At 50.4% G+C, this 27,450-nt stretch overlaps 1 protein-coding gene across 2 annotated transcripts in view; it reads right to left on the bottom strand.

Moving 5' to 3' along the window:
• The window catches only part of slc23a2 (solute carrier family 23 member 2), a 315,342-nt gene that overhangs the window by 223,300 nt on the left and 64,592 nt on the right, over positions 1 to 27,450 (bottom strand). The window contains exons 12-16 of one of the 2 annotated variants that reach the window (XR_013500581.1): positions 24,976 to 25,081; positions 24,376 to 24,505; positions 21,669 to 21,806; positions 19,145 to 19,240; positions 16,412 to 18,174 (exon numbers count right to left, since the gene is read on the bottom strand). Coding sequence is in view for 1 of the 2 variants with exons in the window: in XM_078239601.1 (XP_078095727.1) it covers positions 17,945 to 18,174; positions 19,145 to 19,240; positions 21,669 to 21,806; positions 24,376 to 24,505; positions 24,976 to 25,081 (700 nt within the window). In the remaining variant the exon portion in view is untranslated. Of the gene's footprint in view, positions 1 to 11,750; positions 18,175 to 19,144; positions 19,241 to 21,668; positions 21,807 to 24,375; positions 24,506 to 24,975; positions 25,082 to 27,450 lie in introns of those variants that run through there. The other variant, XM_078239601.1, reaches the window with a different exon arrangement.

Here is a 27,450-nt window from a genome sequence, read left to right as displayed (position 1 = left end):
AGCCGTACTGACTACTTTTGATCATACTAAACTTCTCTAGATGATCATAAATCCTGTCTCTCAGGATCCTCTCCATCAACTTACCAACCACTGAGGTTAGACTCACCGGTCGGTAATTTCCCGGGCTGTCCCTGTTCCCTTTCTTGAATATAGGGACCACATCTGCAATCCTCCAATCCTCCGGAACCTCTCCCGTCTCCATCGACGATGCAAAGATCATCGCCAAAGGCTCCGCAATCTCCTCCCTCGCCTCCCACAGTAACCTGGGGTACATCCCATCCGGTCCCGGTGACTTACCAACCTTGATGCCATTCAATAGTTCCAACGCATCCTCTTTCTTTATGTCCACATGCTCGATCCTTTCTGTCCACCGCAAACCAGCAGTACAACCACCCAGATCCCTTTCCACCGTGAATACCGAGGTAAAGTATTCATTAAGCAGCTCCGCCATTTCTAACGGTTCCGCACAAACTTTTCCCCCTTCACCTTTTAAGGGTCCTATGCCTTCACATCTCATCCTTTTACTCTTGACATATTTGTAGAAAGCCTTGGGATTCTCCTTAATCTTACCCACCAAGGCCTTCTCATGACCCCTTCACATGATGATGTGAATGATACATTCAGTGCGCCATGCCAGCTTTACATCGACAAAGAGGAAGAGATGAACTGAAGGACTCTGTGATGAAGCATCGAATAACAATGCAGTAATGACTTGCGCAGAGGATTTGGCCAGCATTTATTGCCCATCCCTAGTTGCCCGAGGGCAGTTGAAGTCAACCCCATTGCTGTGGCTCTGGAGTCACATGTAGGCCAGACCAAGTAAGGATGGCAGATTTCCTTCCCTAAAGTACATTAGTGAACCAGATGGGTTTTTCGGACAATCGACAATGGTTTCATGGTCATCAGTAGATTCTTAATTCCAGGTATTTTTTATTGAATTCAAATTCCACCATCCGCCGTGGCGGGATTTGAATCCGGATCCCCAGAATATTAGCTGAGTTTCTGGATGAATAGTCTAGTGATTATACCACTGGGCCATGGCTTCCCTGATGATCCTCCTAATCTGCACATCTTGGGACACTAAGGGACAATTTACATAGAAACATAGAAGATAGGAGCAGGAGGAGGCCATTTGACCCTTCGATCCTGCCCCGCCATTCATCATGATCATGGCTGATCGTCCAACTCAATAACCTGATCCTGCTTTCTCCCCATAACCTTTGATCCCATTCGCCCCAAGTGCTATATCCAGCCGCCTCTTGAATACATTCAATGTTTTGGCATCAACTACTTCCTGTGGTAAGCATTTAGCACGGCCAATCCACCTAACCTCCTAATCAGAACCCTTTCAGGTGCACAAAGAGCGGGAAGCAGGATTAAGAAGCTGAGTGTGGCTCTCGCAGGGGTCCTGTGGGCAGCAATGCCAGGGCTTAAGGGCCAGTCTGACCCAAATGGCTGTACTCGGAGAGCAGTAGGTTTGGAAGTAGCAGATCGTGCAGGAGGAGATGAGAGAGAAGTCTGAAAGCTCTAGAAAGCTGACAATGCCTCAGTGTGAATGTGATGTCCCAGTAAACACTCAAAGCTTTTCACTCAGTGTGTGTGTGTGTGTGACATCAGTGGGCCTGCTGTGAGCTACGTGACCGGCAGAGTATTTTTAGAAAACAGTTCACTCAACTCCATTAAGACGTCAAACCCGATCTCAGTGTATTTATTCTGGAAACCATATGCTGTTCCTGTTTATTCAGCAGTAAAGATGCCTGTACCTATTCAGCTGATTATACCAGTGAGACCAATACTTCAGTGAGATCACGTTTGTACATGGTTACTGTGTGTGTGTGTGTGTGTATGTGTCCATGTGTGTGTGAATGTTTGTGTGCGTGTGTGTGCGTGTGAATGTTTGTGTGTGTGTGTGTGTGAGAGAATGTTTGTGTGTGTATGTGTCTGTGTGTGTGTGAATGTGTATGTTTGTGTGTGCGTGATTTGTGTGTGTGTAAATGTTTGTGTGTGTGTATGTATGTGTGTGTATGCTTGTGTCTGTGTGTGTGGTGTCTGTGTGTGTATTTTTGTGTCTGTGTGTGTGATGTGTGGTGTGTGAATGTTTGTGTGTGTGTGTATGCTTGTGTGTGTGTGTGTGAATGTTTGTGTGAGTGTGAATGTTTGTATGTGTGTGAATGTTTGTGTGTGAATGTGTGTGTGTGTGTGTGTTAATGTTTGTGTGTGTGTGAGTGTGTGTGTGTGGTGTGTGAATGTTTGTGTATGAATGTGCATGTGTGTGTGTGTGAGTGTGTTAATGTTTGTGTGTGTGTGTATGTGTGTGGTGTGTGAATGTTTGTGTGTGTGTGTGTGTAAGATCTATCACATTCACACTGTACACACTTTTCCTCCATTTTTACTGTTAATGCTCCTAAATATGAATTTATTGCTGGGAGATGCCATCCCCTTGACCTGGGAAGTATTGGTTGTTACATTTTAAAACAATCAGCGTTAGATAGATCCACTCAGTCAGGAAGCAGGCAGCACCTGACTTTGCCTTGTTCAGTGCAACCGACATATTAACCTGCACATCTGCCCAGAGGTAAGGAGAGACCTCACCCAGAACCCTGTATGTTTATTTATTGGTGTCACAAGTAGGCTTACATTAACACCGCAATGAAGTTACTGTAAAAATCCTCTAGTTGCCACGCCCGGGTACACTGAGAGAGAATTTAGCACGGCCAATGCACCCTAACCAGCACATCTTTCGAAGGAAACCGGAGCACCCGGAGGAAACCCACGCAGACACGGGGAGAATGTGCAAACTCCACACAGACAGTGATCCAAGCCGGGAATCAAACCTGGGTTCCTGCTGCTGTGAGGCAGCAGTGCTAACCACTGTGCCGCTTTTTATGGTTACCCCACTAATTCCCCCAACCTACACATCTTGGGATACTAAAGGGCAATTTCTCATGGCCAATCCACCGAACCTACACATCTTTGGAGTGTGGGAGGAAACCGGAGCACCCGGAGGAAACCCACGGAAACACGGGGAGAATGTGCAGACTCCGCACAGACAGTGACCCAAGCCGGGAATCAAACCAGGTCCCTGGTGCTGTGAGGCAGCAGTGCTAACCACTGTGCCGTCCTCATGTTGTACACATCAGTACCAGTGTCTGACAAGTTCCAGACTGGCAAAGCTCTGCACTGTACGGATTCCATTCTAAAGCTTTGATCTGGAATGTTCCGCCTGAAGAGGCGCTGTCACAAGTAGCCTTACATTAACACCGCAATGAAGTTACTGTAAAAATCCTCTGGTCGCCACACTCCGGGTACACTGAGGGAGAATTTAACACAGCCAATGCACCTAAAGTCTTTCGGAGGAAACCGGAGCACCCGGAGGAAACCCACGCAGACACGGGGAGAACGTGCAAACTCCACATGGACAGTGACCCGAGCTGGGAATCAAACCTGGGTCCCTGGAGCAAATTCCAACCTTGGAGGAAAACCCCAAGATAGAGAGTTCAGGGATCAGTCTAAAATCTCCACTAAAGAGCCAGCACTGCTGCAATCTGCTAAATGGCCTCTTTCTCACAGAATACTACAGCGCAGAAGAGGCCCTTTGGCCCATCGAGTTTGTACAGACCCAGGAAAGGCCCTGACCTGCCCACCTAATCCCACTTGCCAACACTTGGGCCATAGCCTTGAATGTTATGGCGAGCCGGGTACTCACCCAGGTTCTCGGAGCTATCATTTTCGGATTGCCAAGCGTGAGAGTGCAGAGCTGTAGGATTGGCTCAGGATTGGTTGGGCAAAGAGCTGGCACCAGCAGCGTGGGATGAATGGACTCCTGCCTGGGGTTTCTGATAACTGGATTAGCAAAACTGCACTTCTCCCTAATTCCAGCTGGTATCATGTGGGAAGAAATCATGTGCTTGTACGGGCATGTCCACAGCTTAAATTACATGAAACAAAATATGAAATTAATGAGAAGCATTCTGCCTCTCCTCAATGCTGCACTGTTTTTTCACCCAATGTTCAATAAACTTAACCAGCGAAACTTAAAGAGGATTATTTCAAGAAAACAAAAGTTGAAAACGCGGTGAAGCCAGCAGGTGAAGGAAAGGATTTGGGGATTGGTAAGGAATTTGCTGAACTCCTGGTCATTTGTACATGGGGAGAGGCAGCTACAAGCCCAATCTTGTGATCCAGAAATTCAAAGGCTTGGGCACACTTGGAGCATTGGCAAAGTTACGGAGCTAAATGACAAAGGCAGCCATTTCATACACAGCAAAATATCAACAAAATGATTCAATAGTGAGCTGGCAACAGCCCACCGAGTACCCAAACAACAGCAAGGAACAGGACACACTCAAACTCAAGGACCTTGCGTTTGTGTTGATCAATGGGGGAACAAAAACAGAACAGCAAGCTGGCAGCATCACTTGCCAAGGTTTAATGTCAAATCTGGAACAATAAAGCTACACAGTCGAGAACGAACAAAAGTGGTGAGGAATGCTTCTGTGTTTGATGGAAGAAAGAATGACCTCCAGGGACCGAGATCAAGTGGCACCTGGCATTAGTTCCTTGGCTCTGGATCATGCAAGTTCCTGGACTTAAGCAAATCAACAAGTCTTACATTCCGGAGCAGCACTCAGCGTGTTTCATCCTTCCTATAAGATCCTGAAGCGTTTCCCTGACTGTTGGTTGCTGCGGTTTGGGAAATAAATCCCACAGCACGATTTGAAGAGGAGGGAATAACTCTCCTTTAATACCTGGGATTGGGACTTTTGCCTATATTTGCCTTGATGACATTGATTGTGAAACTCTGCGGTAGATGATAATAAGACGCTTTGTAAACCCAAGTCTTTATTCCATCATTAAAGCACAGCTTTGTATGGCATTGAACTGGTGCCAAACAGCATACAACCTGATTCCTTCAGACCACATCCTTGACACACTGTGATCAAAGAGCTTGTGAAATTCCTCGGGGGGGGGGGGGGGGGGGGTGGAGGGAGAGAGGAAACAGAAAGATACGTTGCTTTTTGAGGCCGTGTGTTCTCTCTCGCTCCAGCACTGACTTCCTACGGGTCAGCGCAGTTTGAAGGATAGAATGGCGAACATGGTGGCACAGTGGGTTAGCATTGCTGCCTCACTGCGCCAGGGACCCGGGTTCGATTCCCAGCTTGGGTCACTGTCTGTGTGGAGTTTGCACTTTCTCCCCGTGTCTGCGTGGGTTTCCTCCGGGTGCTCCGGTTTCCCCCCACACTCCAAAGAGGTGCAGGTTAGGTTAAAAGTTAAAGTTAAAATGTATTTATTAGTCCCAAGTAAGGCTTACATTAACACTGCAATGAAGTTACTGTGAAAATCCCCCAGTCGCCACACTCCGGCGCCTGTTCGGGTTACACTGAGGGAGAATTTAGCACGGCCAATACACCTAACCCGCGCGTCTTTCGGACTGTGGGAGGAAACCGGGGCATCCGGAGGAAACCCACGCAGACACGGGGAGAATGTGCAAACTCCACACAGACAGTGACCCAAGGCCGAGAATCGAACCTGGGTCCCCGGTGCTGTGAGGCAGCAGTGCTCACCACTGTGCCAGCGTGCTGCCCTAAATGGATTGGCTATGCTAAATTTGCAGAGTTACAGGGATAGGGCAGCCGGGTGGACTTGGGTAAGATGCTCTGTCGGAGAGTTGCTGCAGACTTGATGAATCTCACTATACAGATTCTACAGTTAACGATGAAAGGATTCATTAAGAGAGCGTGACTTTTCACTATTAATCTGTTCAGAATAGGTTAACAGACCTTCCAATTAAGTCCTAATTTGATATCAATTGTTCAATAGTAAACATTGAGATATAAAGGGGCCACAGGTGGAGAATTGTGTGAGGAGTTGGATCAAAGAAATAAAGGTATTTTAGGAAGAAGCAGAACTTGCGTCTCCTTTACTCTCCAGCAACCGAGCGGCTCAAACACAAGCCACCCTTCAAGCTCCAATTTCTACCTGAGACATTGCTGGGTAAAATCAGACTTGGTAAGAAGTCTCACAACACCAGGTTAAAGTCCAACAGGTTTATTTGGTAACACGGGCTTTCAGAGCGCTGACCCTTCATCAGGTGAGTGAGACTGACCTGATGAAGGAGCAGCGCTCCGAAAGCTAGTCATCCTGGCAGTCAGAAGGCTGTGGGTTCTTGGCCACATAAGGGAGACACACCCACCCAGTGCGGAGGGATTGCTGCGCTGTTGGGAGATGCCATCATTCAGACTGACTCAGGTCCCACTTGCAGCCTTAGATGAGTACAATATATTCCATGGTACTGGTTATATATTTGGGGATGTCGTTGTGTTGGTACACTGTCACTTTAAGAGTTGGGTCACTTGTTCACTTTATTCTTCTCGAGCTTTTGCCCAGTCCGAAGCCAGCCCCTGTGGAGCTTATCAATAAACCTGGCTTGCTGTTTTCTAACCAAGCCCACGCCCTATCGCTTTACATTCTTCTATCTAACAAGTGCAGTCTATCATGGCGTTATTCCCAAAGGGAGCCCAGGTCTCAGTTCATTCCACAACCTACAAGCTGGAGGGGCAGCTCCTCATCTTCCGGTCAGGCACGTTGCAGCCCTTTGGACTCAACATTGAGTTCGGCAGCTTTAGACTGTGACCTTTCTCTTACCTCTTAAACCCCCCCCTTTTGAAAATATCCCATACATTGCTGATTTGTCCCATAGTGTCCCAAGATGTGTAGGTTAGGGGGTTAGCGTCAATAGGTGGGGTCACGGGGATATGGCCTGGGTGAGATGCTCTGCCAGTCAGTGCACACTCAATGGGCTGAATGGCCTCCTTCTGCACTGCAAGAATTCTATGATTCATTGTCTCAATGCAAATCCCACCTCCCCTCCTACACCATGTTCTGTTCTTTTGCTCTTGGAGTTGCTGCTCTTTGTTGCAATCTCTCACAGCTCGAATACATTCTCCCTTCCTTCAGTTCTGACCAAGACCGAAAGGGCTTGAAACGTTAACTCTGTTTTCTCTCCTTACTTTTTTCAGCATCCTCTGCTCTCGTGAGCTGGAACAGGTGATCTGGTTATCATTATATTGCTGCGTTGTAGGAGCGTGCTGAGTGCAAATTGGCCGCCACGTTTCTTATATTGCAATCGTGACAATACCACAGAGGCTGTGAAAGATTGGGGATCTTCTGAGGGTATGGAAGGTGCTATAGAAATGTAAGTCTACCTTTCAGATCAGCTTCCAGATAATGAAACAGGAAAGCACGAGTTGGATCCAAGCTAACCCATGTGTTTGCAGCTTGAACCAAGCCAGTAGGAGGCAGACTGTACTGGCCAATAAGGCCATTCGGTCCATCTGGTCTATCTATCCTTTGGAAGGGAAGTCCAGCTGGTCCCACACCCATGGCTCCGTCAACCTATCTCTGCAAATGTTCCCACTTCAAGTATTTATCCAATTCCCACTAAAGTTTATTTATTGGTCTCACAAGTGGGCTTACATTAACACTGCAATGAAGTTACTGTGAAAATCCCCCTAGTCGCCACACTCCAGCACCTGTTTAGGTACACTGAGGGAGAATTTAGCACGGCCAATGCACCCTAACCAGCACGTCTTTTGGACTATGGGTGGAAACCGGAGCATCCGGAGGAAACCCACACAGACATGGGGAGAATGTGCAGACTCCACACAGACAGTGACCAAACCGGGAATCGAACCTGGGTCCCTGCCGCTGTGAGGCAGTGGTGCTAACAACTGTGTCACCCTACCATTGCATCTGTATGCAGCACCCTATCAGACGGTGCATTCCAAAGCCCAATCGCCAGGTCACCTTCAGTTCTTGTGCCAATCACCCCGTCAGTCACTGCCCTCCCTCTCGACTCCTTTCACAATTCTAAACATCTCGATCTTCTCTTAATCCGCCCAACTCGATTTTGCACTCCATCCCTCATCCCCAGAACCATTCCCCGGATACCCAAAACCTTCATTTCATTCCAGGCTTGAACACTGGCGTGGTGTCCACATGCAGTGCAGTGACAGGTTGGTAAGAACAAGGACAAAACCATTCCGTCAGCAAGTTTACAACCATTTTTCTCATTTAATCATTGAACAAAAACTTGGAATGAATAGATTAACAGTTACAACGACCCCGATAAATGCAGCAAAGACATCCCCAGCACTGAAAACAATCTCACATCGGTTCGTAATGCAACTTTGGAAAAATGCAATCGGGGTTTATTTTCTGGAGTTCTACATGCTGATCTTGGAAGTACAGGCTTACAAAAAAACTGAAAGATAAGATTGCTTCATAACAAACACAAGCAACGACAGCGTCAGAACATTTTCTACAGCACCCTTGCAGCCGGGTGAACAGTACATGGTTTCATCGAGAACATACATCAACTGTTATAGACTTAACACTGACAACTGGCTCCCTGAAACTGGCACCTGTCAGTTTCTGCCCAAAGGGAAACAGGGCATACCCCCACCCCTCCCAGGACCCAGCAGGTGTCAGACTCTGGAGTGAGGGAGGGGAACGGAGACTAATCCCACTTTGATAACTGGCTCTCCGTCAATCCTTTCTCTCCAGGGCGGCAGATCACCTTTTCCTCAGTGTTTGGTCTCCGGTGTTTGGGAAGCAGCGAGCGAGTTGCACAGAGTCCCTTTTCGGGGCTCCACTTTTAACCCAGAGTTATTTGCAAAGATTGGAGTTATTCCTCCCAGGCGATGTTAATGCACCGGCTTCCAAAGTGGATCAGCTTCAATTCACACGGTGACTCTCCCCCAGTCACAAGGCGATGTGACCTGAATGAACTGTCGACGCGGAACTCAAGAGAGGTCAGAATGCTAACCAAAAGAATATTCGTAGAATCATAGAATCCCGACAGTGCAGAGGGAGGCCCATCGAGCCTGCACCGACCACAATCCCACCCAGGCCCTGTCCCCGTCACCCCACATATTTACCCTGCTAATCCCCCGACACGGAGGGAGAATTTAGCACGGCCAATCCCACCTAACCCGCACATCTTTGGAGTGTGGGAGGAAACCGGAGCACCCGGAGGAAACCCACGCAGACACGGGGAGAACGTGCAGACTGCACACAGACAGTGACCAGAGGCCGGGAATCGAACCCAGGTCTCTGGCGCGGTGAGGCAGCGGTGCTAACCGCTGTGCCCAGTGAGGATACTGCTGTAAATAACTAATCAGGACAGGTACTCGTGTTGATTGAAACATGACAGTGTGTGTGTGGGGGAGGTAAGATGCATTCCTGGGATCAGGAATTTGATACATCTCTGTCCAATGCATGGCTGCAGTAGACCTTCACAGTTCCACTGCGTGCTATTGGATACATCAACTCCTACAGGCACAAGGTTGCAGAGATCACAAACCACCTCAATCTCATCCCTGCACCCGATAACTAAAAGATTCAGCTCCCCCCCCATTAGGGAAAAGGTGCCAGTTTCAGGCAATTGGATGACAATTTCACCAGCTGTTTCGAGATATATATATATATATACACTTTTTTAAAAAATTCAGACAAAACACCGGCACAGAGTTGGTTCCTGGGCAAATGACTCGTGGTGATGTCGCCCTGCGTTACAACGACCACATGGCATTTGCACAGTGCCAACTCCTGCCAAGGTTTGCCAATGGGTACAGCTGCAACCTTTGTCTCCAGTCATGCCCCACGATTTCGGTTTGTACGAAGACAACTTGAACTGACTTGGGCCCAGATTGTGAAATATCACCGCCCTGCATCCCTCCCCCTGCCCCCCGCATCCCTCCCCCTGCCCCCCGCATCCCACCCCCTGCCCCACCCCAGCAGCATTGACAATATTCCCATTCACAAATAGCAGGGGGGATATATTATATTATATATTATTTACACACCGAGGTTCAAATGTCTGGGCCGACTGTGTGAAACAACAGTTTGGATTCTGAAACAAGCCAGCTTGTGGATCTGGACCAGATATCACCTCGTTTCCCCCCTGTCAACAGGTCAGAGCAGCAGCTGCCATCACTCACTGGAAGCTATGGTGTTACAACTCATCAAAGCAACCAACCATTGTGCAAACATACAGCCTCGGTAGACCACTCTTTCGCCAGTGCCGGATTTAGGCATAAGCTAAACAAGCTACAGCTTAGGGCCTCACAATCCGCAGGGGCCTCATGAAATTTCAGAAGGTTTACAATGAAGACAACATTTAAGAGCGGATACCAGGAAAGAAAAAGAAAGCACCAGCTTGAAGGGCAACTCAAAAAATTACCAAAATTTATGAGAGATCAAGCCAGCCAAATGATAAATATGTAATCAGTAAATGCATTCATTTGAAAATAATTTGTATTTTTCACTTGAAATACCTTGCTATTAAATAATTAAAAGGCATAATTATGTTTTCAATTTTTTTGTGGCGACCCAAGGTCCTGTTTTGGGACACACCTTTGTGAGACCTTTTGGTGTAACTTTTTAACAAGGGGGCCTCCAAGCTTTATATAGCTTAGGGCCTCACCAAGTCTAAATCCGACACTGCTCTTCACCCTCTCGCCTGCTCCACCATTCAATAAGATCATGGCTGATAGAGGGTCATTAGAGTCAGAGGTTTACAGCATGGAAACGGGCCCTTCGGCCCAACTTGTCCATGCCGCCCTCTTTGTTAACCACTTAGCTAATCCCAATTGCCCGCGTTTGACCCATATCCCTCTAAACCCATTTTACCCATGTAACTGTCTAAATGCTTTTTAAAAGACAAAATTGTACCTCCCTCTATTACTACCTCTGGCAGCTCGTTCCAGACACTCACCACCCTCTGCAAAAAAAATTCCCCCCTGAACCCTCTTGTATCTCTGCCCGCTGATCTGATCTGTGTTTCCAATCCCACATTCCCATCTACCCCCTGATAATCTTTGATTCCCTTGTCCAACAATGCACCCCCCCCTCCCCCCACTCTCCCCCAACAATCCACGCCCCCTTCTGAGGCAGAGAGTTCCAAAGGCCCACACTCCTCCAAAGAAAGAACTTCTCCTCACCTCTGTCCTATAAGGATGACTCGAATTTTAACACAGTGCTCCCCCCCTAGTTCTGGACACACCCACAAGAGGAAACATCCTCTCCACTTTGTCAATATCTTTCAGGATAAGTCACCCTCCTTTTTCTAAATTCCAGTGGGAACAAGTCCTTTCCTGATAAGACATTCCAGGTATCATTCCAGTAAACCTCCTCGGAACCACCTCCAACACATTAACTTCCTTCCTTAAATAAGGAGACCAAAATTACACGCAGTATTGGAGATGTGATCTCACCACCACATTGTGGAACTGAAGCTTAATGTTCTCCTTTTACGTTCAATTTCTCCAGTAATAAAAGGATAATATTCCATTAGGCTTCTTAATTACATGCTGTACCTGCGTACTTTCAGTACTAACCTGCTCAGCAACTTGCTAACAATTCATTTCACTCCCCGCTCGATACATACTCTCAGCCGCTAATTGAATCCGCCCCTGTGGATGCCCAACATGTGTAGCTGTTCGACGATGGTGGCAGCACAGAGGAGTGTATATGCTTACTCCAGAGGATTAGGATGGGGAAGGGTGAACAGGGAGGCTGACTTTTCCCCAGCTGAAGAGACCACTTCCTCCATACTGGTGACACATTGTACAGCCAGCAACAGATGCCAGCTCCTTCCCAAGTTGGTCCATCTTTGGTACCATCCATCCTCAGGAATGATCCTTTCCCCTCCACCCCCCCTGTCCCAGGAAACCCCCCCCCCCCCCCCCCACCCCCCCAAAACTCTCGCTCAGCCAGAACACCTGGCTCTTCCCCAGAGCGTAACTACCGAAAGTCAAGAGGGGTAGACGTGTCCCCATCACTCAATGCCTCACATGCCCCAATCTGCCCACTTTACATGGCTTATCAACCTGACTCAATGCAACAGACTCATATAGGCCTGAGAGAGACAAACAGAGGCAGAGGGAGGAGAGATCTGGTGATCCAGTTGGAGAGCGCTTGGAGGACCCATAGACCTGAGAGACACAAACAGAGGCAGAGGGAGGAGGGAGAAAGCTGGTGAGCCAGTCGGAGAGAACTTGGAGGAATCATGAGAGACACAAGCTGCCAGGTGTTGGAACCATGGGGCAGTGAACAGTCCATTCTCCAAGATAGAGGGTCCTTTAAGAGAGGTATTCTTTGTTTGAAACCTTCACATCTATGCTAATCCAAAGACAAGTGATATTCGCATGATCAGGGTGCTTACTACGAGTTCCGTGTCTCCCTCCCCTGCCCCCCCTCCCCCCCCAACATTGACCCATCAAATAACATGTCTGACGAAGGGTCATTCTGACTCGAAACGTTGGCTCTCTTCTCTCCCCACAGATGCTGTCAGACCTGCTGAGATTTTCCAGCATTTTCCGTTTCTGTTTCAGATTCCAGCATCCGCAGCGTTTTGCTTTTAATTAACACATGTTTTTGGAGCCAGTGCCAATGTCAGGATTGAGATTGGATATCAGTGGTCTTGGACCCACACAGGCAAGAAGGGCTCGACCTTGCCAACTCTTCCCTGCACATGAGCATCGACAGTGAGTGACCAAGGGGTGAAGGTGGGCACAAGAAGGGGCACTGAAAAGACCAAGCTGCCCTCATGGGGATGGTGACCACATTCCCCTCTAAAGGAAGGGGCAGTGGGCCGGGGCTGTGCTGGGTCTTCCTTCTTCACCAGTATCATCAAGTAGGGGGGAGGAGAGGGGAGGGATCTGCGGCACCCACAGGGGGCACTCTTTGTACATTACAGTACATCACATTGGTGAAACACCCTGTGCCATGGTGTCCTCATGCTCCAGTTCTTGTTCAGGCAGGGGTGAGGCCGGAGCCCTCCACATCGATCATTAAATGGCGAGGTGTGTGTTATCAAACAAGCACACAAGGGAAAAAAATCACCAAGTTCCTGAACAATATAACACATCCATAGTGGAGACATTTACCCAACACCATCTGTCCCTGTTGACACTGGAAACACTTCATTTGTCCTGTTGATTGATGACACAATGCTAGAAAGAATATCATACCTCAACTTACCGAGATATCCCTAGCTTCTTCACAAGAGCATTGTTCAGAGGATGCACAAGGAGAGATTAGGATAGGTGACCAAACTTGGTCAAAGAGCTAGGGTTTATGGAGGGGACAGGACAGGAGACGGAGAGACTGTGAGACGGGGAGACTTCTGAGAATGCCAGAGCTTAGCATTCAGACAACAGGGCCACCCGGTGTGAAGTGATTAAAACTGGGCTTGCACAAAATGGTGGACTTGAGGAACATATTTCCATAGGTATGAGGATGCATGCTTTCTCAACCGTGGGATAAAGTGGACTCCAACCATCTCGGCTGCTTAGTGGGACGGAGATGAAACTGAGCACAACCCGTCAAGACTTTCTGCTGATCCCGTTCACCAAAACCATCAAGTTAACCCCTGAAAAATGAGAAGCCACACCATGCTGCATCGGCTTGGTCTGTTGTATCCTTTCACACCATCTCATGATTAGACGGTTTTGAGTCTAACACAACTTTATTTTTCCTTATCTGTGCTGCCACATCAGTGCAACACCCTCAGCGTTCGCTCATCCTTGGGAAACACATTGACATCTCAACAAACTCACGTGTTCTCCTCACGAGAGGACGTTCTCGTGAGTCGGAGAGGACAAACGGGTCTCCATTGTTCTGCTAATCCAGGTTCAAACTGGTGAAAGTTAACTTGACTCTGAGGGCCACAGCATAAAACCGGTTTGCTGCACTGTGCCACCAGAGTCAATGGAGCTTCTGACGGTGGAACACCCCAATGCTTTCTGGGTGATTAGTTTGCTCTTGTTTACTGAGAATGGTCACAAACGAGGGAGGCGAAGGGCATCAGGAGAAAGGTGCACCTCAAGCAGTCACTTGGCTAATCTCGGAGGGTGCGAGAGGGGCTAATGGCATGCAGGCAAAGGGTCAAAGGAACCCATTGCCTGCATCACAACTCCAGGTCAAAGACTTGTAGAAATCTCTGGCATCCAAACCTGAACATCTCAAGGGACCGTACACACCAAACAAAATGGAAAGACTTTCTGAGAATGGGCAGCCTTGGTGGGAAATTGGGGAGGGGACAGTGGCTCCCCCCCTCCCCCTCACACTCTCTGCTCTTCCCCCCTGAATGGAGATTAGTCTGCAAAGTCTAATATATCCCAAAAACACAGACAGGGCTCACGTGGGCCCCACTGACCGTGGCTGCAGAGAGGACACAAAGGGAAAACCCATCAGGTTCACTAATGTCCTTTAGGGAAGGAAATCTGCCATCCTTACCCGGTCTGGCCTACATGTGACTCACAGAAACAAGAGGCAGCCATTCAGCCCCTCGATGCTTTCTCACCCCTCACTGCTGATCTGTGACCTTCCCTCCAGTGTCCCCTCGCCCTCAGAGAGTCTCCGCAAACACTGTGTGGTGATCACTCCCGGACAAGGCACTGTCATCACACTCAGGCCTGACCACCAGGCTACACGGGACAGTGGTGTGTCCGAGGAAGAGGTCAAACATCTCCACCCACTCATTCAATCTTCATAGTTGCCGAGGGAGTCCCCTGGGGAGCTCACTCGCTGTCTTGTTCCAGTGCTTGAATGTACACTGGTCACCATTGCTCTCTCTCCAAACACAAGTTTAGTCTTTGGTGCAAGATGACTAATAGTCTACTCTTGATCTTCAGTAAAGTGATGGAAAGTGCCATCCACTGTGGAATCAAGCTGCGCTTATTCAGCAACAAGACACTCGGGGGGGGGGGGGGGGGGTTCCACCAGGGTCACTCAGCTCCTGACCTCATTCCAGCCTTGGTCCAAACATGTACAAGACAACTGCATTCAAGAGATAAGAGTGACTTCCCTTAACCATCGCTGAATCCCCCACTATCAACATCCTTGGAGTTACCATTGGCCAGAAACTGAACTGGACCAGCCATATAAACACAGTGGCGACATGAGCAGGTAAGAGGCTGGGAATCATGCAGTGAGTAACTCACCTCCTGACTCCCCAAAGCCTGTCCACCATCTACAAGGCACAAATCAGGAATCTGATGGAATACTCCCCACTTGCCTGGATGGGGGCAGCTCCAACAACACTCAAGAAGCCTGACACCATCCAGGACAAAGCAGCCCCGCTTGATTGGCACCACATCTACAAACATTCACTCCCTCCAACACTGACAAAGTGGCAGCAGTGTGGACCATCTACAAGATGCATTGCAGCAATTCACCAAGGCTCCTTTGACAGCACCTTCCAAACCTGCAACTTCTACAGGAGGACAAGGGCAGCAGGTACCTGGGAAAACCGCCACTTAGAACCTTCCCTCCAAACCACACACCATCCCAACTGGCATTAGAATTGCAATTCCTTCATCATCACTGGATCAAAATCCTGGAACTCCCATCCTAACAGCACAGTGGGTGTACCTACACCACAGGGACCTGCAGCGGGTTCAAGAAGGCAGCTCACCGTCACCTTCTCAAGGGGCAATGAGGGATGGCGAACGAATGTTGGTCTAATCAGCGACGCCCACATGCCATAAAAGAATGGAAGTTTTTCCCAGTCATTATGAGTGGGACAGCAGCACTTCATCCTTGCATCTCCGGAAGGTGAGACCTTGTAACTCGGGGAGCTGGCTTCCCGTTATCACACTGGTATTTCCCAACTGAGGTGGAGTCACATTCAGGACAAGGTTAGTGGGAACTACAGTACATTCCTGAGGATCTCATGATGAATGTTTTTCCTTTCCTCTCCATCTGAATCAATCTGCAATGTTGGTGACATTTGGAGGTGTGGTCCCCTCCTCCACTCCTCAAATCAACAGAAATCATTGTCAGCCTCCACTCTCCCCGGACAACCTCCAGAGTGCCAGTCTCCTCCTGCCAACCCCCCTCTCGCAAGTGATCAATCAATGCCAGGCCTGGCTCTGGCACGCAGCAAGTACCACACACAGCCAGACCGGGCATGGGCCACACGAAGATCTGACTGATCTTCACTCTCCAGCCCGAGAGACAGATGGTTGGTGGGGTGCCTGGCAGGGGAAGGGGGGGTGGGGGGAGGAGGGTAAGGGGGTAAATGGACCTGAGAGTGTGGGCCTCAGGATTTCTGTTGGGCGACTGGAACCCCCTCTACCTTTGGTGGGGGAGGGGTTGGTGGCTATAGTTCAGAAAGTGGCCATTTGGCCCAACGAGTCTGCACCGTCCACAGTCCCACCCAGGCCCTGACACTAGGGTCAATTTAGCATGGCCAATCAACCTAACCCACACATCTTTGGAGTGTGGGAGGAAACCCACGCAGACACGGGGAGAACGTGCAGGCTCCACACAGACAGAGACCCAAGGCTGGAATTGAACCCAGGTCCCTGGCGCTGTGAGGCAGCAGTGCTAACCACTATGCCACCGTGCCACCCAGGAAACAGTGGGCCTAATATCCAGAACTGGAATGGTGTGCCAGTGAGGCAAAGGATGGAAAGATGCCCATTTCTCCATACGGGCAGGTATTATCCTGCACTAATTCCTCATCCTGCCAGTCCATTCCCAAATATCCTTCTACAGGAGGCCAATCAGATTAACCCGTAACTACACCCCTGTGACTGGAGGAAAGGAGAGGGATCAGTGCCCAGTGGATGGAACATGACCTTTAGCTCAGGGGGTTTAATCAATAAAACAGACTTAGCAGAGAGGTTTGGCCAAGCACCCAGTCTATGGGTCTGTCCCAACCCTGCTGAGTGTTAATGGACTGGTATATGGGGCTTGGTGCTTAGGAGTCGGAATTGGCAGCAGAGCCATGGTGTCAGTGTGAGCACAGCACCTCCCCTATTCATCCTCTTAACTCACCGGGATCTGCCGAATGGAATCCACCTGCCAATCAGCACGATCCGGGAGTGCTGAGGGGGGCAGGGGGACAGCTTTTCCTCAGGGATTAAGCAGAGAGGTCACTGTGGGGGGGAGTGACAAACACAGAGGGTGACAAGGAGGATGGTGAGTGACAGGGAGAGGGAGGGGAGACGGAAGCAGCACAGGGAGTGAAGCAGTGAGAGAGATTCCCCACACCGCAGCTTCTAGAGTCTGCACAGAGCAGCAATAGCCAGGAAAAGGGACAGGAGGCAGCCTGAGGGACACCAACCCACAGCAAAGATTTAACCAGGCCCGACCTCACAGAGGTAGGCATCAAACGCTAACACGGCTTTACAAAAAAGAAGCAAATTCAGACCAAACAAACACTGGAGTGAGTGCAAAATGAAGAAAGGCAGACCCCACACGGGGAGAATCCATCTTCCTTGCAAGGCTTTCAAATGTTTGGAATGAATTCTGGTGGCTGGAGACCTCAGCGGGGATGGAGTGGGGCTCGGGGGGGGGGGGGTGGGGGGAAGCTGAGCCATCCAGCAGACAGGCTCGATGGGCTGAACAGCCTGAGCTTACTCATGGCATTTCCCCCTGACACAGTTACTCACTCTCTCACACACACACACACCTACGGCAAGATGACATGCCCGTTCTGTATCCACCCCTCCACCCCCGCAGCCGCTCACCCCTGTGTGGTGGGTTAGTGTCGCATTCTGACTGGGGTGGGAGTGCGGGAGAGGGAAGGGTGTGTGAGAGAGGGGGGGGGGGGGGGGGGGCTGATTGTGGACTCCTAGCGCTGTTTTCTTTTGCCAACACTGATAGGGGCGAGTGATGAGGTTCCACCACCACGCTGCAGCTCAGGGTGACAGTCCCCAACAAAGCCTTCCAAACGGCCCAAAGGCTCAGGCTAGGCTCCAGTCCCAGCCGGGACATCGGAAGAGCTTGCTTCTTCTTGTTGTTATCTTGCGGGGACACACAGAAGCTGTACCTGCACACCCCCCCCCCGCACCCGCATCGCTGAGGGCACAAACAGAACAGTGGAATGAAATCCTAAAAACTAGAAGAGGATAGGACGGCTGGCTACATGCTATACGGAGGCCTCGGCATCCTCGTCTCGCCTGCGGACGTTGCCCTGTTCCTGGCACCTGCCCCAAGGGTACCCTGTAAACGTGGGGCTGATGGGCAGGTAACTGAACAGTTTGTACTTCTTCAAGTATCTCATGCCAAAGGGCAAGTTGTAAGTCTCTTTGCTGTCCAGCGATTTGGCCCCACTCACTCCCGCCTTCCACTTGCGAAGACCTCGCTCTTCAATGGTTCCTGTCAGGAGAGGAAAGGTTGAGAGGTGAAAGGTCGCCGTGCACCCCCCCGCCCCCCCCTATCCAACGTTTAAAACATTTATTTTTTAAAAAAAGAACGGCTTCTCCACACCTCAGATCATCTCCAAGTTCCTCGCAAACCATGCTGTGTGGTCACTGTTACAATGCCGGGGAGGGGAGGGCGGGGGGCGCTATCTTATGCACAGCAAGATCCCAGAAACAGCAATGAGATCATGAGTGTGTGAAGTTTTAAGGGGTCAAGACAGCGGAGACAGGAAAGACCCCTTTCCCCTTTGCCGAGGGGTCAAATACTGGGGAAGGTGGGGGCATGGATTGAAGGTGATTGGTCACAGGATTAGCGGGGGGAGTCAGCGAGGTTTTCACCATGGAAACAGGCCCTGCGGCCCACCTTGTCCATGCCACCCAGACACGAGGACCAATATTCTCACCAGAGGGTGGTGGGGTCTGGAATTCACAGCCAGAGTTGGTGGTTTTTGCTTTGATTTATTATTGTCCCATGTATTAGCGTACAGTTGAGACCAAAACACTCAGCTGGTTTAATAAAGGTCCCCAGATCTGTATCTGAAGAGTTGGGACTGGCAAGGTCAGTTGCTGGAAAGGGGAATTAAAATGAGTGGCTAATTTCTTTATCCTGTGTTTTTGGCCAGCAAAGATGGGCTGAATGGCCTCTCTCTGCACCATAACATCTGTATGGCGCTATGAGGAGACCAGCTGTTTCAGCAATGTTGACTGAGGGATAAATATTGGATGTAACACCAGGGAGAACGACACTGCTCTTCTTGGAAGAAGTTCACCATGTTACCATCACTGTCAGGTCACAGGGCAGAGCTCCCCACACTAACACAGCATCAGCCAGTTAAGATGCCGATATCACAGCTCACCGAAACAGGGTGAGGCATCCGGGGCAGCCGCGCGGGGCGTCCCGGCATCACTCGGGCATGCAGACCCACCTGGGATGGTGTTGTCCAATAGGAAAGCCACACAGCCTCCGACGAACATGGCGGTTGTCAGCAGCACGTTGAGGACCTGGTCGACTTCAGCAATACCTGTCAGAGGAAGCACAAGGCCGGAGTGAGTGGGGGAGAGACTCACACGTGTGTGGAGGAGGCAGGCACATCATCAGGAGTAGCTTCAACCACCACTCATCCTCAATTATTCCTCAAAACCCTCTCTTTTTAAACTGATTCATTATTGTCACATGTATTGGGATACAGTGAAAAGTATTGTTTCTGGCACGCTATACAGGCAAGGCATACCGTTCATAGAGTACATAGGGGAAAGGTATTTAGGCGTCCAGATCACCAACAACCTGTCCTGGCCGCCCCATGCCGACACTATAGTTAAGAAAGCCCACCAACCGCTCTACTTTCTCAGAAGACTAAGGAAATTTGGCATGTCCGCTATGACTCTCACCAACTTCTACAGATGCACCATAGAAAGCATTCTTTCTGGTTGTATCACAGCTTGGTATGGCTCCTGCTCTGCCCAAGACCGCAAGGAACTACAAAGGGTTGCGAATGAAGCCCAATCCATCACTCAAACCAGCCTCCCATCCGTTGACTCTGTCTACACTTCCCGCTGCCTCGGCAAAGCAGCCAGCATAATCAAGGACTTCACGCACCCCGGACATTCTCTCTTCCACCTTCTTCCGTCGGGAAAAAGATACAAAAGTCTGCGGTCACGGACCAACCGACTCAAGAACAGCTTCTTCCCTGCTGCTGTCAGACTTTTGAATGGACCTACCCCGCACTAAGTTGATCTTTCTCTACACCCTAGCTATGACTGTAACACTACATCCTGCACTCTCTCCTTTCCTTCTCTATGAACAGTATGCTTTGACTGTGTAGCGTGCAAAAAAAAAAAATCCTTTTCACTGCATACTAATACATGTGACAATAATAAATCAAATAGGAAAGAAGAGGGTGCAGAATGTGGTGTTAAATAGAACGTTATTAGAGAGTTTAGAAGAGTTAAGAGTTTGAAGAGCATGGAATGAGAGTAAAAGATAGAATTAGAGAATACATTGGGAACAATTCGCAAGTCGCCACGCGCCGGCAGCATCAACTGTCGACTCTCGGCCCTGTGTGAGCAGATTTACGATGTGGAGATGCCGGCGTTGGACTGGGGTAAGCACAGTAAGAAGTCTTTACAGCAGCTCATAGTGAGTGAACAATTTACAGTCACAGTGAGGGTAAGCCAAAGAGGTCTGATTGTTACTGATGGCACAGCCATGTCACATGATATGAAAACAACATACAACATCTGGAACCCGCTGTCTGAGAGCTGCCACTCACTGTCTGTCTGTCGTGCCAGTGGAACATATTGAACGACATGAAGATTCTATAATCGGCACAGCAGATGTTAACACAAGGCAGCCAGATAATAAATTCAATTATTCCAATTTCACAGCCCTGTGAACGATGTGTTAATATCCATTATTGCCAAACAACATCTTTAACCCCGGAAAGTAACCTTTCCAAGTCTGGAGTCTCACTCCGTCAGGTTTTAATTATTGTGGGAGATTTTTAAAAGCTTCAACCGAAATTCATTATTTTCTTGCTTGGGTGTCTCTCTTTTAACCCAGTCTTTCTGCCCCCCCCCCCCACACTGCTCCCACCCACCCACCCACCCTCCCCCCAACACCCCCACTACCCCCCCCCAACACCCTCCTCCCCCCCTCCCCCCACACCCCCACTCCCCCCCACACCCCCTCTCCACACACCCTCACACTGCCCTCTCCCCACACATCCCCTCCCCCTACACCACTCCTTACCCCCCACCCCCACCTCCTCCCCTCCACACCCCCCTCCCTCCTTCCCCATTCTGTACCCGATTTGAGGCTGAATGCACCCATTTGTATGAACACTTCTTTCTCAGTCCCTGTGCTGTGAACTGGTTTAAAATTTTAAGTTTCAAATTTATTTATTAGTCACAAGTAGGTTTGCATTAACACCGCAAATGTAGTTACTGTGAAAATCCCCTCGTCACCACACTCCGGCGCCTGTTCGGGTACACTGAGGGAGAATTTAGCACGGCCAATGCACCTAACCAGCACGTCTTTCAGTCTGTGGGAGGAAACCGGAGCACCCGGAGAAAACCCGGACACGGGGAGAACGTGCAAACGCCACATAGACAGTGACCCAAGCCAGGAATCGAACCCGGGTCCCTGGCACTGTGAGGCAGCAGTGCTAACCACTGTGCCACCGTGCCACCTCAGCAGCTGGGAATCAAAGTGCCATCCAGTGTGACTTGGGAAGGGAAAGGATTCCTTCACAGCTAACAGAGTCATGAAGCCTAGGATCAGGCCATTTGACCCATCAAACCTCTGCCAGCTCCCAGAGCAGAGAAGTCTGTTTAAGCAGGGTGTGTAACTCCGGGAACTCCTCAATGACACTGGCCGATCCTGGCTTGTTGAGTCCCCTGGACAGTGTTAGCTAGAACAACACAGGGTCATTACAGGTTGCACAGACTTACCCGTCACAAGAGGATTCTGCTTCAGATAACTCGGTAACATTAGCCCAAAGAAGATGGAAAACCCAAGGACGAAGAGGTTCCGTGATGAATTGAGGTCAACAAACTGAAGATTGGACAGTCCTACAGCTGTAATCATGCCTACACAAAGAACAGGCCATCATCAAAATCAGTTTACACAAAGGTTCCTCTGACAGTGCAGCGTTCCCTCAGTCCTGACCCTCTGACAGTGCGGCACTCCCTCAGCACTGACCCTCTGACAGTGCAGCACTCCCTCAGTACTGACCCTCTGACAGTGCAGCACTCCCTCAGTACTGACCCTCTGACAGTGCAGCGCTCCCTCAGTACTGACCCTCTGACAGTGCAGCGCTCCCTCAGCACCAACCCTCTGACAGTGCAGCACTCCCTCAGTACTGACCCTCTGACAGTGCGACACTGCCACAGCACTGACCCTGCGACACTGCCACAGCACTGACCCTGTGACAGTGCGGCACTCCCTCAGTACTGACCCCCCTGACAGTGCGGCACTCCCACAGCACTGACCCTCTGACAATGTAGCACTCCCTCAGCACTGACCCTCCGACAGTGCGGCACTCCCACAGCACTGACCCTCTGACAATGCAGCACTCCCTCAGCACTGACCCTCCGACAGTGCGGCGGCCCTTCAGCACTGACCCTCCGACAGTGCAGCGCTCCCTCAGTACTGACCCTCTGACAGTGCGGCACTCCCTCAGTATTGACCCTCTGACAGTGCGACACTGCCACACTGCCACAGCACTGACCCTGTGACAGTGCGGCACTCCCTCAGTACTGACCCCCCTGACAGTGCGGCACTCCCACAGCACTGACCCTGCGACAGTGCAGTGCTCCCTCAGCACTGACCCTCTGACAATGCAGCACTCCCTCAGCACTGACCCTCTGACAATGCAGCACTCCCTCAGCACTGACCCTCCGACAGTGCAGTGCTCCCTCAGCACTGACCCTCTGACAATGCGGCACTCCCTCAGTACTGACCCTCTGACAGTGCGGCACTCCCTCAGTACTGATCCTCTGACAATGCGGCACTCCCTCAGTATTGACCCTCTGACAGTGCGACACTGCCACAGCACTGACCCTGCGACACTGCCACAGCACTGACCCTGTGACAGTGCGGCACTCCCTCAGTACTGACCCCCCTGACAGTGCGGCACTCCCACAGCACTGACCCTCTGACAATGTAGCACTCCCTCAGCACTGACCCTCCGACAGTGCAGTGCTCCCTCAGCACTGACCCTCTGACAGTGCGGCACTCCCTCAGCACTGACCCTCTGACAATGCAGCACTCCCTCAGCACTGACCCTCTGACAGTGCGGCACTCCCACAGCACTGACCCTCTGACAATGCAGCACTCCCTCAGCACTGACCCTCCGACAGTGCGGCGGCCCTTCAGCACTGACCCTCCGACAGTGCAGCGCTCCCTCAGTACTGACCCTCCGACAGTGCAGCACTCCCTCAGTACTGACCCTCTGACAGTGCGGCACTCCCTCAGTACTGATCCTCTGACAATGCGGCACTCCCTCAATACTGACCCTCTGACAGTGCGGCACTCCCTCAGCACTGACCCTGTGATAGTGCGACACTCCCTCAGCACTGACCCTCTGACAATGCGGCACTCCCTCAGTACTGACCCTCCTGACAGTGCGGCGCTCCCACAGCACTGACCCTCTGACAGTGCGGCACTCCCACAGCACTGACCCTCTGACAATGCAGCACTCCCTCAGCACTGACCCTCCGACAGTGCGGCGGCCCTTCAGCACTGACCCTCCGACAGTGCAGCGCTCCCTCAGTACTGACCCTCTGACAGTGCGGCGGCCCTTCAGCACTGACCCTCCGACAGTGCAGCACTCCCTCAGTACTGACCCTCTGACAGTGCGGCACTCCCTCAGTACTGATCCTCTGACAATGCGGCACTCCCTCAATACTGACCCTCTGACAGTGCGGCACTCCCTCAGCACTGACCCTGTGATAGTGCGACACTCCCTCAGCACTGACCCTCTGACAATGCGGCACTCCCTCAGTACTGACCCTCCTGACAGTGCGGCGCTCCCACAGCACTGACCCTCTGACAGTGCAGGAATCAATAGTGTTTTATTATCTTAGTTACAGGGAATCACTATTGAAGGGGTAGCTGTTGGTCGGTGATGATTTAATTCCTATTGTTCCCATTTCAGACTGCCAGCAAGTTTCTGTTATTCTACCTCGTATCTCAATATAGATTTAACCTGATTCCAAGTTCCTTCATTTTTGCTGGCGACCCAGTTTCTCTGCTTCTCGATGTAAATCAGTCTGCTAAATGTAGGTCAGCTCCTGTTTCTCTCATCCCAAAGTGGAGATTATTAATCAGTGCCCTCAATCTTCACCAGTTCCTGCGTTCTGCCGTGCTGGCTGGCAGACAGAATCTGCCTCCTGTTGTCCCAGTAATACGTCACACCGCACTGGGCACTGTCTGAGATGGGAGCATCACGTTCTGTACTGCTCTGAATCTCGGTGTGGGAGCTGCCTCACTCACTGTCTCGGTCGCCCTGTGCCAGTCCCTGAATGACTCCGTCACGCCCATCCCCTATCTCTCAGTCCACTCACAGCGTCTCAGGGCACAATAACACCGTGAATGCCCAAAGCCCTGCTGGCCCGACATCAGGAGAAAGCCCAGAGATTAATGACAGGCACCTACCAAATAAAGTACAGAAGAGGGCCCCGAGGACTGGGTCTGGGAGAGACGCAAAGAGGGCGCTGAATTTCCCAACCATTCCCAACAGAAGCATCATCGCAGCTCCATACTGGATCACCCTTCTGCTCCCGACCTGGAGATAAACAACAAAAGCATTAGCCAAGAACGCTCCCTCACGGTGGGATGATCCCGGGGAGTTGTGGTATGAGGAGAGATTAAACAGTTTGGGCTTCTAGTTTAGAAGGATGAGGGGGGAATCTGATCGAGGTATATAAAATTTAAAAAGGGATTGATGAAGTAAATGGAGGCCATGCTAAATTGTTCCTTAATGTCAGGGGGATTAGCAGGGTAAATACACGGGGTTATGGGGATAGGGCCTGGGTGGGATTGTTGTTAATGCAAGCTCGAATGGCCTCCTTCTGCACTGTAGGGATTCTATGATGCTAAGAAGAACAGACTGTAGGAGTGGTTAAATTGCTGACCAGAGTTGTCACTTTGCTCACTGACAGCCAGGTCTAGGACTCACAGGACACGAGCGGGGCTGCTTAGGCAATCTGCTCCCTGCTCAAGGGGCACAAATCTGCAAACCAATCGCATCCTTACCTTGGTGATTCCCAATACTCCAATGTTCGGGCTGGAGGATGTTGAGCCGTTACCCGTACCAAACAATCCATCCAAAACACAAGATAAGCCTTCGACCATGATGCCCCTACAATAATAAAGAGAGTCACAGTGGCAGGAGTCACTCAACATTATACAACGCACAGTCGTTCCATTGTGAAGGTCTGATTGCTATTCTTTCACTGCAATCTCAGGCCAGAGTGGCACAGGCAATTCGACTACAGCAGGCATCACAGCTCAGCTCTGCCGGATCCCTCAGTGAAGACGATGAGACAGGAGTCCGTGATGAAGCACTGGCAGATCTTTTATTATTCATTCGTGGGACATTTATTGCCCATCCCTAGTTGCCCTTGGAGGGCAGTTGAGAGTCAACCACATTGCTGTGGCTCTGGAGTCACATATAGGCCAGACCAGAATAGGGAAGGAAATCTGCTGTCCTTAAGTGAACCAGATGGGTTTTTCCGACAATCAAAGAATCATACAGCACAGAAGGAGGCCATTTGGCCCATCGAATCTGCACCGACCACAATCCCCCCACCCCTCCCCCACCCTCCCCCCCCCAAGCTCTATCCCCATGCATTTACCCTAGCTAGTCCCCCTGACACTAAGGGCCGATTTAGCATAGCCAATCAACCTAACCCACACATCTTTGGACTGTGGGAGGAAACCAGAGCACCCGGAGGAAACCCACGCAGACACGGGGAGAACGTGCAGACTCCACACAGGCAGCGACCCAAGCCGGGAATCGAACCCGGGTCCCTGGCGCTGTGAGGCAGCAGTGCTAACCACTGTGCCAACTATCGACAATGGTTTCATGGTCATCAGTAGATTCTTAAATCCAGATCTTTAAAAAAAAATTGAATTCAAATTCCACCGTCTGCCGTGGCGGGATTCGAAGCCGGGTCCCCAGAACATTAGCTGAGTTTCTGGATTAACAGCCCAGTGATAATACCGCGAGGTTATCACCTTCCCTTCGAGCAGATCTCTGCCCTTCCTTCCTGTCGGATCGAGACTTCACTGCCTCACCCGTGGCGTGATTGGAGGCTGTGATTGACTCCATGGTGATGAGTGATGCGGGAGAGAAAGACTTCTTTTCAATCTTTCTCATTGGCCAATAACGGCCATACAGCACTTGGGGCCAATAGGATCAAAGATTATGGGGAGAAAGCAGGATTAGGCTATTGAGTTGGACGATCAGCTTTGACCATAATGAATGGCGGAGCAGGCGTGAAGGGCTGAATGGCCTCCTCCAGCTCCTATCTGCTACGTCTATGTTTCTCTGCTTCTTCTCAGCCTGGTTCCAACTCCAGGAACGTGGTGAGTGAGGGCTTTACACCAATGTTGTTCTTCACCACAACGTCCACCGGATACACAGAGAGACACAATGAACGGCCAGATGGCTGCTCTTGGCACAGCCAAGAAACCTTCCAAACTGACAGGAGAAGGGTCCGCAGACCTTCCACATCTCCCCTCTCCCACCCCCACCCACTCCCTTTACTAACCACAGCTACCTGCCCCCTCCTGCCCGGGTATCCAGTACCCCCCCACTGTGGGGTTAAAGCCATGAGCATGTTGGTCTCAGTGAGAAACACGCTTACAAGGGACAGTGGGTTAGCACTGCTGCCTCACAGCGCCAGAGACCTGGGTTCAATTCCTGCCCTGGGTCATTCTCTGTGCGGAGTCTGCACGTTCTCCCCGTGTCTGCATGGGTTTCCTCCCACAGTCCGAAAGACGTGCGGGTTAGATGAATTGGCCATGCTGAATTGCCCCTTAGTATCAGGGGGATTAGCAGTGTAAGCGTGAGGGGTTACGGGGATAGGGCCTGGGTGGGCTTGTGATCGGTGCAGGCTCGATGGGCCGAATGGCCTCCTTCTGCACTGCAGGGATTCTGTGATTCTATAAGATGTGATGATGTTAGTAATCTGAGAGTGGCCAAGTGATCGGAATCTTTGGATGTGCTATCAGTCAGCGAGCTTACAGGTCAACACTCCTGAACTGACACAAGCCTTGCCACGGAGTCCAGTTCACTCAAAGATGCTTTCCGAAAACCTGCATTAAAATCCACCAAGCCTGCTCAACGAGCCGTCGCTACGGCAACCGAGGTGCAATGAAACGAGCAGAAGGCCGAGGACAGACTGTGTGCTCATTAAGAGTGGAATCAATGACGGTCAGGATGCCATCTCCAGGCAACCTTGTTAGAATGTAAGCAGTGACTACTTTGTATTGGATGTAATGTGACCAATGGCAGCAAGCTGCAAGGGTCAGCTGACCCAGTAAACCATGGAACCAATGACAGAATGATGTGATGGTCAGCTGACTCACTATAAATAAGAACCTGTTGGGAATTGTGGGGAGATTGGAATGGCCCAGGGCGAGGCCTCAAGTTTGGAGTAACAAAGTTTCTTTATTAAACCCTTTCTTTGATTTATAAGTTGGAGGAAGTTTTGTTATCTGTTC

The sequence above is a fragment of the Mustelus asterias genome, chromosome 22, assembly GCF_964213995.1.
Source record: "Mustelus asterias chromosome 22, sMusAst1.hap1.1, whole genome shotgun sequence".
Taxonomy (NCBI): Eukaryota; Metazoa; Chordata; class Chondrichthyes; order Carcharhiniformes; family Triakidae; genus Mustelus; species Mustelus asterias.
Note: the sequence above shows the minus strand (reverse complement) of the source record. Positions and strands in the feature narration are given on the sequence as shown.